The 11,533-nt window shown below is 40.2% G+C and overlaps 2 protein-coding genes across 5 annotated transcripts in view; one reads left to right on the top strand and one right to left on the bottom strand.

The window, feature by feature from the left end:
- atpaf1 (ATP synthase mitochondrial F1 complex assembly factor 1) overlaps window positions 1-1,083 on the bottom strand; it is a 20,338-nt gene extending 19,255 nt beyond the window's left edge. For 2 of the 4 annotated variants that reach the window (XM_020530806.2, XM_048602440.1), the window contains exon 1: window positions 804-1,082. In XM_020530806.2, coding sequence (XP_020386395.2) covers window positions 804-1,033 — 230 coding nt within the window. In that variant the 5' untranslated portion in view covers window positions 1,034-1,082. Of the gene's footprint in view, window positions 1-803 lie in introns of all 4 variants that reach the window. The other 2 variants (XM_048602441.1, XM_048602439.1) reach the window with 2 other exon arrangements.
- Window positions 1,084-1,145: 62 nt separating this feature from the next.
- lrrc41 (leucine rich repeat containing 41) overlaps window positions 1,146-11,533 on the top strand; it is a 15,028-nt gene continuing 4,640 nt past the window's right edge. Inside the window, exons 1-8 of the mRNA XM_020530807.2 lie at window positions 1,146-1,451; window positions 2,519-2,605; window positions 4,292-4,362; window positions 5,331-6,999; window positions 7,677-7,916; window positions 8,249-8,413; window positions 8,878-8,976; window positions 10,472-10,594. Coding sequence (XP_020386396.2) covers window positions 1,334-1,451; window positions 2,519-2,605; window positions 4,292-4,362; window positions 5,331-6,999; window positions 7,677-7,916; window positions 8,249-8,413; window positions 8,878-8,976; window positions 10,472-10,594 — 2,572 coding nt within the window. The 5' untranslated portion in view covers window positions 1,146-1,333. The remainder of the gene's footprint in view (window positions 1,452-2,518; window positions 2,606-4,291; window positions 4,363-5,330; window positions 7,000-7,676; window positions 7,917-8,248; window positions 8,414-8,877; window positions 8,977-10,471; window positions 10,595-11,533) is intronic.

The raw sequence follows: 11,533 nt of genomic DNA, 5'->3' as shown, positions 1-11,533 counted from the left end.
AAACAACTGCACCTCCCAGTCGCGAACCATTTCAACTCCCCCTCCCATTCCTCAGACTCCTGCAGTGCCACAACGATGCCACCCGAAAGTTGCAGGAACAGCAACTCGTATTCCGCTTGGGAACCCTGCAGCCCAATGGTATCAATGTGGATTTCACAAGTTTCAAAATCTCCCCTCCCCCTACCGCATCCCAAAACCAGTCCAGCTCGTCCCTGCCTCCCTAACCTGTTCTTCCTCCCACCTATCCCCTCCTCCCACCTCAAGCCGCACCTCCATCTCCCTACCGACCAACCTCATCCCGCCCCTTTGACCTGTCCGTCCTCCCTGGACTGACCTATCCCCTTCCTAACTCCCAACCTACACTCACCTTTACTGGCCCCATCCCCGACTCTTCGACCTGTTTGTATCCTCTCCTCTATCCATCTTCTATCCGCCTCCCACTCTCTCCCTATTTATTTCAGAAACCCCTTCCCCTCCCCCTTTTCTGATGAAGGGTCTAGGCCCGAAACGTCAGCCTCTCTGCTCCTATGATGCTGCTTGGCCTGCTGTGTTCATCCAGCTCTGCACCTTGTTATCTCGGATTCTCCAGCATCTGCAGTTCCTACCATCTCTGACCAAAGGATGTTCTTTACCGATAAACAATCAGCTCCAGCCAGGAGCACCTCCGTGGCAAAAACAAAAAAATCCTGGCCGTGGCAACACCATTACTGGCAATACAGAGCGACACAATCGGGGATTAGCTTAAACATGCAGATATAAATCACATAGTAAACCAGAGCAGGTGAAAACAGCGTCTCCCTCACCTCCGCAGCTCCTGGATCTTGGTCTTATACTTGGTATAGAAAGGATTTTTCTGCAGCTCCTGCTCCTTCTCGGCCTGGTTTAAAACGCCGGAGATGGAGAAAGTGCGGAGATGGTCGGAGACCAGGCCAAGCCCCAGGGGGAGATGACAGCGGCTCCTGACAGCCAGACTTCGGTTAGTCAAGGACCACAGCTCTCTGACCGCCGCCATCCTACCCGCCTCCGTGCTCATCACATGGGCCCCGAGGGAAACTGCGAACCAATCACAACATTCCGCCGTCCAAACGACGCACCAATAAATGTTTCTTCCTTACCATTTCTTAGCTATTACAAAACATAGTACTGGAAATTAATCGTTAATTTCCACCGCTACTGATTGACGTTACGAATGTGTACTGCACTGTCAAAAAAATTCCAACCATCTCAAACATAATCGAGTTGACGGACTTCATTCAGGGGACGGACGCATGAGCCGCTTAAAACACGACGTGACCTTCCCAAGATGGCAGCATAGAGACGGTGTTCGTGGAGAATGGAGTCGGGCACACCCCAGGAGGACGAGACTTTCAGCCATCCTGTGTCCACTTTATTTAATATCTGTGCAAAGAATGTCAGCGAGAATATGGTCAGGCTGGAGCAGGGGGTCTGGGGTAAGACTTGGAGCTGTAATTAACGCACCGCTTTATTGAATCTCTGAGGCTTAGGTTTTACAGGACCACAAGATAGGTGAACCATCCTCTGGCTGAAGAACTTCCTCCTCATCTTAGTTTTAAAGGATCATCCCATCACTCTGACGTTGTTCCCTTGGGTCCCAGAATCTCCTACTAATGCACACATCATAGCCACGTCCACTCGATTCAGGCCTGTTAGTATTCTGTAAGTTTCAATCAGATCGCCATTCGCTCATCTAAACTCCTTCGAGTACAGACCCCAGAGTCCTCAACTGCACCTGATATGATAGACTGTCAACCCTGGGATTGTTCCTGTAAATCTCCTCTGGATATCGTCCAATGCCAATATATCCTTCTCTAGATACAGGGTTCAAAACTGCTCCCAATATTCCTCAGCAATACAACTCTGCTCTTGTATTCTAATTCACTTGAAATGAATGTTAGCATTGTGTTTGCCTTCCTAATTGCCAATTGAACCTGCATGTTAACCTGAAGGGAATCTTGAACTAGGACTCCTAAGTCCTTTGTGCTTCAGATTTCTGAAGCCTTTCCCTATTTAGAAGATAGTCTATGCCTTTATTCTTCCTACCAAAGTGCATGACCTCACATTTTCCCACATTGTACTCCATCTGCCATTTCTTTGCTCACTCTCCTAGCACATCCAAGTCCTTCTACAGCTGCCCCGCTTCCTCAAACACTACCTGCCTGTCCACTTATCTTTGTTTCATCTGCTCAAAATGTCAACAGTTTAACATAAGGCCAATCAGAGCAGAGCTGTGAATGATCTTTGTCAAACTGAAAGAGAAAGACAAAAACAAACTTGCTCGTGATACCTTTTTTCTAAAATAAAAGGTAAGCAAAGAAGCTACTTTAAACAAAATCAAGTGGAAGTGTATAGGTCTGATTTTGCTTTTGGTGGTGCTTTCACTCGTCACAAAAGTCTATCTTTGATAAAGCTCAAGAGGCATTTAATTTTGTCTGAAAGATTGCATCTTCTCTTCAACTGCCACTTTAAATCTCCAAGCTGTGTTTTGTTCAATATATAGGTTTGCCAACTGCAATTCTTCGAGAGCTATTGAATTTCCTTAACATATATGACCTGGAAAGGATTGAAGAGGTTGCAGTAAAGAAAGGTAAAACTACTACAGGAATTTTATGCTTAAGTTTTGCACTTCTGTTAAATAGCTTCCCAGAATTTGGGAAATTGAAATGTTCACTGGATTGGGAAATGTTTATAACTTAAAATTTGCAATCTATTATTAAATTTAACTTTTTTCCCCCTTGTACCTATGTGTTTAACTGTTAATGCTCATAACTTCATCAAAGGAAAGGATCTGGGCAGATTTCTCCCGAAGGTGGATACCCTGAATTGGTTGACTGCTTGTAACCAGAACCAGGAGTCAAAATACTATATTTGATATTGTGGCTGTTATAGAGTTGTAGAATCAGCCAGCATGGAAATGGACCCTTCGGCCCAACCTGTCCATGCCAAACGTAATCCTAAACTAAACTAGTCCCATCTGCCTGCTCCTGGCCCATGTCCCTCCAAGCCTTTTCTATTCCTGTACTTATCCAAATGAATTTTACAAATTGTAATTGTTCTCACATCCACCACTTCCTAAGGAAGTTCATTCCACATGTGAACCACCCTCTGCGTAAAAAGATTTGTGCCTCATGTCTTTTTTAAGTCTCTCTCCTCTCCCTTTAAAAATGTATCCCCAAGTCTTGAAATCCCCCATCCTAGGGAAGAGACAACTCCCATTAACTCGATCTGTACCCCCCCATTGTTTTATAAACTTCCATAAGGTCGCCTCTCAATCTCCTATGCTCCAGTGAAGGATAATGTAGATATGAGTACCTAATTTAAGTTTTGAATATTTGCATTTTTTATTTTGATGAACTCTTGACTGGATAATGCCACAATTAGCAAAGAGGTTTTAAAAATTAATTGCTTAGTTCATAAGCCATTCACCAGTATCTGTTACTGCTTTGCATCAGACTTAAGAACAAGGGAAGGTTGAATGATGAGCTGATGCACTGAAATTCTGCTGTATAATATTCAAGTTTGTGTGATAAGTGGTATTGCATTATTACTATGTTCATTTGGAGAAACATTTAATTGCTTTTCATTTAGGTGCTTTAAGTTGCTTTCAGATGAATACTAAAGAACCTGTAGCACAGTTTGAAGAAGAGCAGGAGAATTATCCAAAAATTCTGGCCTATACCTTTCCCTGAGTCAACATTACGAAAATAATCCATTTACCTTTTACCCTGTCCTCAAAAAGAATGTAGCTAACACAGGATAACAGATGCATTTGGGCATGTAAAAACAGGGACCTGTTCTAGAATAAATGCTGGGATGTTTCAATAGGAGTAATCACAATGTAGATGGAAGCATATTTGCTAAGAAGCCAAATTTATTCCTTGCTGTAAATGTTAATAGATTTGGGGTATGTGTATTCCTCCCCTTCCACATTACAGCATTATAATGGCGGTCATTCATCTCAAAAGGTAATGCTGTAAGAGGCATAATAGTTCAATTACTGTACTAGCACTGATGTCAATTCTTACGCAACAGTTTTTGCCCCAGTGGCTGCAGGTATAAATTATATGGTTAGGTAATGAAATCTATGCAGTATTAACTCTAGAACCTGATGTGCTTCCATTTCATTTTTCTGTTTCTCCCCCCTCAACCTGCTTGATTTGTTAGCAGTGACCAGCTCTCCATTGTAGCCTGTTGCTAACTATAGCTTGTGATAGCAGTGGAAATGGTTTTCCAATCTCAATGCTATACTTTTGTGTCTTGATCTACTTTCTAGGCATTTCAACTCAAGATCTTTGGTTACAGCTATGGAAGGATGTGATTGGAACAAATCCTAAAGTAATAACGGTATGTTTATCCTCGTCTATCTTTTTTTCATATAATTTATGTTGTCAGTTTTAGGAGTTTAAAAAAACAGGGAATCCAATGCAACAAACCTTGCTGTCTTTCTGTATTTTGTAAAAACATAAATAGCAAAAACAGAAGTTGCTGGAAAAGCTCAGAAGGTCTGGAAGGATTCTGAAGAAGGGTCACCAGACCCAAAATGTTAGCTATGGTTTTTTCCTTCACAGATGCTGCTAGACCTGCTGAGCTTTTCCAGCAACTTCTGTTTTTGTTCCTGATTTACAGCATCCGCAGTTCTTTCGGTTTTTAATAAACTAGCAAAAAGTATTTTCTTTCAATGGAAAGTGCTATCAGACTATTTATTTGCTTTTGGTTTTGCTCTGCAATGAGCCCTCCAGATTCTAAAGAAGCTTACAACAAGTAACGAAAAAATAATTTAGTTCTTTTACACAGCCCTTGTTAGGGTAATTTATGGTGAGTTCAATTTGAAGTCGTTGAATTGTAAAGCAAATATTTTCACAAGGCATGAAGTCAAGTTGGTATTCTTGAAGATTTCCTATTAATTTTACACCAGTGAACATGCCTGCTCCTCACCCCCACCCTCCAAAAAATTGTTAATATTGTGTAGCGCAGATCAATATTCATCTGGATTACTTGTAGCACAATATTGTGCTGCACCTGTACTAATTTTCCATGGTATTGATGCAATCCGCTTCATTTCAGTGTAAAAAATAGGCCTGCCAGATCCAATGATCAGATGGGATTTTCACCCTTTGCCTCCCTCCAATAGAGAAAGAAAGAATATTCTCTTGTGAATTTTCTATAGTGGATTGTTACAAGTTGTTTGGGGAAAAAGTGTCCTTAAGAAAACAGAATTAAAGATTCTTCTTAAGAATTTGTAAGTTGACTTTAAATTTGCCACATGGAATGTAGTTGATTTTGTGTACTGACCTGTCTTTTCAATACTGTAGGAACCTTTTAACTGGAGGGCAAAATTTTTGCAAACATTCTTTCATGGAGTCTTGTGGGGAACATTGGACATCTTGAATGACAAGCGTTTAATTAATTCTCGCTCTTCTGCCTTGGTACTCGGATCCCGATATGTAAGCAAGCTAGTCATACGCAACAAGCTTCAAGGTGTGAAAGAACTAGCTGATAATTCAAACATTTGTGCTCATTTGACGTCCACGGTGCATAAACTCGTGTTTCAACATCTGCGTTCTGTGAATCTACTGCTAGAACATTCGCTGTTAAATTTGCTTCATAGCCTTGTTCACCATGGCACTGTGACGGAAGTGATATTGTCAAATTGGAATGAGCCTCACCCTGAATTATTATCTCTGATACTGAGGACAAGTGCAGGATTTTGGCGTAAAGGAAAGAGGGAAGATCGGTGTACTTATTGTTGTGATGATGGCGAATTAAAGATGGGTGTCGAAACAGTGAAGCCAACAGTGCAAAGTAATATATTGGATTGCTGCCATGAGCAGCTACAAAATACTTCTTTATCTGATTGGACATTTACTACTACTGAGAAAGATGGTGGTAAGAAAATCATGTCTCAAAATGCTAACGTGCCCCCTGTTAACTTCTTGTCTAAAAGTGCTCATTGTGTAACTTCTAAAGAAACATCACGTGAAGAACTTTGTCTGGTAAATAGGTCCAGTTGTTGTGAAACACATAGGACCTATCCGAAAAAGCGCAAGTACTGTGGCAAAATGCGTGGAGCGCTGCCTTGTTCTGGAGGTCATGGTATGGTTTTATTGGAACCAAATTCTTCTGCACATAGCAGTCAATTAGACCAGAGGCCCGCTTATTTTGGCAAGATCTGTGATGAGAACAATTGTTGCAAAGGGCAGAAGGTTTTAAAAGGCTCATTGTATCCTTGTGCATGCAACAGGGTTGTGAAAGAGCCTTTATCTCCTCATCAGTATCACAACGGTTCTGAAGAAAACCCAAGTTATTCCCATGAAGCTAATAGTGGAACATTTATTGACCCAACATCATCCAAGGTGATCACTGAGACTTCAGAACAACTTGTGTCTATTTGTGAATGTTCTCATGGTGCTGGTAAACAAAGTGCTGCAATTGCAGAGGTGCAAACTTATGCAAAGTTAAATGCAAGTTTTTCAAAAGGTTCAGTATCTCCTGCTGTGTGTTCTGGGGGATTTGAATCGACAAATGAGCCGTCTCTTCTTAAATCAAACTCTTGGACCTCAGAAGCTCTACTGTCCTGTTATACAAACCAACAAACATGTAAGAAGCCCAGACTGACTGACACGTTGAACATCCAGTCAGCTGAAAAATCAAAGATTACTGGTTTATCTGAAGTAGTTGAGAACCCGGAGGACATCTATGATTATATTTTCATGATTGGTGGAAATAAAACAGACATTGAGCAGAATACCTCAGGCACTGATGAAAACAATGGCAATTTACTGAATGGTTTGAATGACTTTGATTGCTTTGACCAAGAGCAAATGGACAGCTCATCTCTTTCCCACCCTCCTGAGCTTTATCTAAGGAGTATATCGGTGTTGGAAATAACATCAGTCTCACTGACGTACACCACTTCCATAATGCTGTGCAAGTTCCTCAGTTCATGGGTGACCCTCCAGAAACTTGTCTTGGAATACAATGGTTAGTTTGAGGTTTCTAGAGCTGAAAGAAAAGCATCACACAACTTTGGTTCTATTGTATCTCCAAAACATGGAGCTACAGCATGGAGCATAACTGTATTGAATTAGTGTTTCACCTACTGCTCGTTTGTGTAACGACAAAAGATAAGCCTTTGATTCATATCTAAATAAAGGGTGTCTCTTCTATTTCCCTCTCAAAAGGAATTATGAAATTAAATACTAGGTTCTGAGCACTGACTGCAGGTTTTGCCTTGGATTTTTCTTTAAAACATTTCTTGCAAGTATAATGTCCACTTGTCAGAAATGTTATCAAATTAATGTTTGAATTTTCTCAATTATTTACCTCTTTTTAGTTCATCATTGGGATAAAAATTACAGAGATGCAATTATTCCAATCCAGTTTGTACTGACAAGTTATGTTGGTATTTTAATAACCTAATGAAGGCTTTTCTTTAAATTAGTTTCTGCAGCCACACCATTCCTCAGCCTAGACAGGATCAGTAAGTCACTGGTTATTAATTGTCAATGCCCTCCTAACTAGCAAATAGATTTGGGTTTGCTCAGTTGGAAGTATCTACAAAAATTTACATTTATGACATACGAAATAATGATAGTGTATATAGTGTCTGCTTTACATGGATACCACTGGTTATACTCTCTTCTTGTTTCTACTTTAAGGTCTAGGTCCTGCCATCTTTCTGATTCTCAAGGAACTCTATGTCCTCTCTCGATGCAATGACAACAGTCTTTCCACTCTTGTATTAAAAGATGATATCCTTCACCTTCCCATGATAAAGCTAGTTAAAATCCTGCTCAGCATCTTTCCCCGCCTGCACACATTCAGCCTGGGCTTCCTGCTGGAAATACAAAACGAGTCTCTGGAAAAAGAGATGTTGATGAATATTGAAGAGGGAACAGGTTAGAAATACGTTTTTTTTTTAAACAATGTAAAATAAATGCACCATTTTCAAAAGAAATGTGATCTGAAAAGACTTGATTTACTTGGCAAAAAATATGCCTATCGTGCCCTTGGAATTCTGGTCAGGCAGCAGAAAGCTGGCGAGAAAATTGGTGAAGTAGGAAGAGTTGGTAGGTTGAAATGTACATTTTCATAATTTATTTGACTTGATGGCAGTTAACCCTCTATTGCATGACTATGTTTTAACATAGAATTAGCCATTCTTGATTAAAATGTTATGATATGGATGTTCACTTTTGAATTTTGTTTATTTGCTGCTGTGTTTTCTCAGAGAGCTATTTGGAGGATTTGAGTGTGAGTTGGACTAATAAACCCCTACAAGTTGACTTGCTCTTGCCTGTTTTAAGAGAATTGAAATTCCTCAGACGTCTGTGTCTGCACAGGGCATCATTCAGAACTCCAGAGGATCTTGGCAAGCTGTTGCATGCAACTACATGTGCGTGGTAATGTACACTAATAAAGGGAGAAGTCTGTTAAAGGTTTTTCTTTTAATTGTAACTGATTTTGATAACGTCACTGCACATAGGTAGTGTAATGCTGTGTCAAACTGTGAACCAGTGATACCATTTTTGCTGTGAACAATCTTTTAAAGCATCTGGAATTTTTCCTGTAAGCAAATAAATGTTTATTGACTCCAGAGGATCTCTGTAGCTGCATGGTTTCCAATTATTCTGTATTGACTGTGATACTTCTAATGCATAGTCCATTATTCTTTATCCCTACCTGGATAGCCCATTGCTTGGAGATTTCAATGATCTTCTGGTGTTTATGCCTAATATTTTGAGGCAAGAGTCTCAAAATAAGTGACTTTTATTGATCTGGCAATTTGAAATATTGAACTGTTATTTCTCTTTGAATAGCAGCTTCTTAAATGATTGTAACAATCAACTTGTCTCCTAGACTTTCTTTCTGCATTGGATTGGGTTACCATACAAGATGTTAACCTTGCTGTTAGCTTTAAGGAAGTTCTGGATCTTTTACGCAGTGCTCCTCTTAAAGGTGAGAACACATAAATGCCGAGAATAGATAATACTGAGTTTTAGTTATTGTCTGAATGGTGTTTATCTCTGCATTGAGTGTGATATAATGTAACACACTAAATCTTCATACTAACTTGAAGTTGAGTACTGCTTCAAGATGCGCATCACGGTTTAGGAATCTTCTCCTTTTCACTGAAATATAGAAATGGAACGCAGGAATTGGGTTCTCTGTGCTTCTAGTGAGAATGTGATCTGTGATTATCACTTAAATCGGTTATTAGAGGTCCTCAGTTCTGTCCTTTTTATATTCATTCATGGGGTGTGGGTATTGCTGGCTGAGCTAGCTTTCATTGTCCATTTTATTTATCTGGTGGTGAGGGAGTGACCATGGACTAAAAGATACAAGAGTAGAAATAGGTTATTTGAGCTAATGGGTCTGCTTCACCATTCGATCATGGCTGATATGTTTCTCTACCCCATTCTTCCGCCTTGTCCCCAATGAGTTCCATACGTTCATCACCTTGTAGCTGAAGAAATTTCTCCTCAGCTCAGTTGTGAAGGATCGTTCCTTCACTGTTGAGGATGAAGGTCTTGTCAAATGTCATTTGTAGTCTTTCTTACTAGTGAGAACATCTTCTCCACATCCCACTGTGTCGAGGTCTCTGAATCATTTGTAAGTTACAATGAGATCCCCCTCATTCTTCTAAACATCATCAAGTACAGACCCAGAGTTCTTGGTTGCTCCTTAAATGACAAACCTTCATCCCTGGGATCATTCTTGTAAACCACCTTTGGACCCCCTCCAATGTCAGCGTATCCTTCCTAAGATACAGGACCGAAAACTGCTCTCAGTATTCCAAACGAATGCTAACATTCCATTGCTTAGCTCTGTGTATCACTTGCTGCTTATGCTGTTTGGTGTGTAAGTGATCCTGTTTCATAGCTTCACCAAGTTGCCACTTCATTTTTGGATATGCCTGGTGTTGATCCTGGAAGGCACTCCCTCACTCCTCTTTGAACTAGAGTTGATCCCTGGCTTGATGGTAAAGGGTTTGAAAGGACTGCATTGTTGCTAGGCTAGGGACAATGCCCATTGCTGGCCCCCATTAGGTCACTGCAAAGTTTTTCTCTACTTTTAGTTGAGACTTTAAACCAAGGCCCTCTGCCCTCGTACGGAGATGTAAAATATCCCATGGCACTATTTGAAGAAAAACAAAGGTGTTTTTCCAGCGTTGTGACCCATGTTTATATCTCAACCAACACTAAATAGTTTGTCACATCATTGTCACGTTGTCACAGCAGTGTACAAATTGGCTTTTTTGTTCGAGTATTTCAGAACTACCTCATTGGTAATAAAATAGTTGGGAGGCTTCAAGTTGTGAAAGGCATTATATTGATGCAAGTCCACTCATTTATGTCTTGACTTTTTGAGGAATTGCAAACATGACATGTATGACTTCCGGCAAACTTGATCACAATGAGTAAGAAAGTCCTTTTCAACTTTACATTCACAGGTTTAACATTGGATAACTGTCGTTTGTTTGAAAGACAAACAGCAGAAACTGTGTCAGAAATCATCACTGCTCTGAAGCAAAATCAGTCTCTTAAATTCCTGTCTTTACCTGCAAATCGATTAGGTTGGTATGCCTCATTTTATTCTCCTACCCACTCAACTTGAGGTTTAGCTCTACTGTTATAACTTGCAACAACATGAGAGAAATTAATGACATTTTTAATCCTGCTACATTCCTCGGATGTGTTCCAGTTGTGCCGGTTACAATAGTCCAGAGAGCATAGGACTTAGGAGCAAGAATAGGCCATTCGGGCCTTCAAATCTGTTGTGGCATTCATTTAAGATTATGGCTGATCTGGTTGTGGTATCAACTGCACTTTGGTGTTCACCGTTTCTCCGCTCTCCACTTCCCCCTCCATCAACAGCCACCTTGACTTGCTCGTCTATCTAACTCCAACCTTGAATAAATTCAATGAATTACCTAACCTCTACTGATTTCTGAGGAAGAGAATTCCACATACAAATAACCCAATGAGGGGGAGAAAAATCCTTCCAATCATAAAAACAAGACCTCTCATTCTTAAACTATGACCCTCAGCTTTCATCTCCCCCAGGAGAGAAAAGATTCTTCTGGTATCCACCATATAAAGCCTCTTCAGGATCTTACATGTTATTAAGATTACTTCTCATTCTTCTAAATTCCAATGAGTGTAGGTCCAACCTTTCTTAATAGGATATACCCTACATTCCAGGTATAAGTTGACTGAGTCTTCTCTGAATAACTGATGCTATTACCTGGATACATTAAATAACGAGACCAAACGGTGTACAGTACAGCTCTGTGCAGCTGCTGTAAAATTTCTCTATTTTTATATTCCATTCTCTTTTGCAATAGATACAAGTTTTCTAATTGCCTTCCTAAATATGTGTTATACTTGCGCACTAATTTTAGTACCCGGGCACCCAGATTCCTCTATACCACCGAATTCTGCAAACTCTCCATTTACGTTGAACTGTTTTTTGTTTGTTTTTTTTTTTTTTTTTTTTTTTTTTTTTTTTTTTT

This window comes from Rhincodon typus, chromosome 10 (assembly GCF_021869965.1).
Source record: "Rhincodon typus isolate 14 chromosome 10, sRhiTyp1.1, whole genome shotgun sequence".
In the NCBI taxonomy this organism is placed as follows: Eukaryota; Metazoa; Chordata; class Chondrichthyes; order Orectolobiformes; family Rhincodontidae; genus Rhincodon; species Rhincodon typus.
The sequence above is the reverse complement of the archived record's forward strand: the minus strand, read 5'-3'. Positions and strand labels throughout refer to the sequence as shown.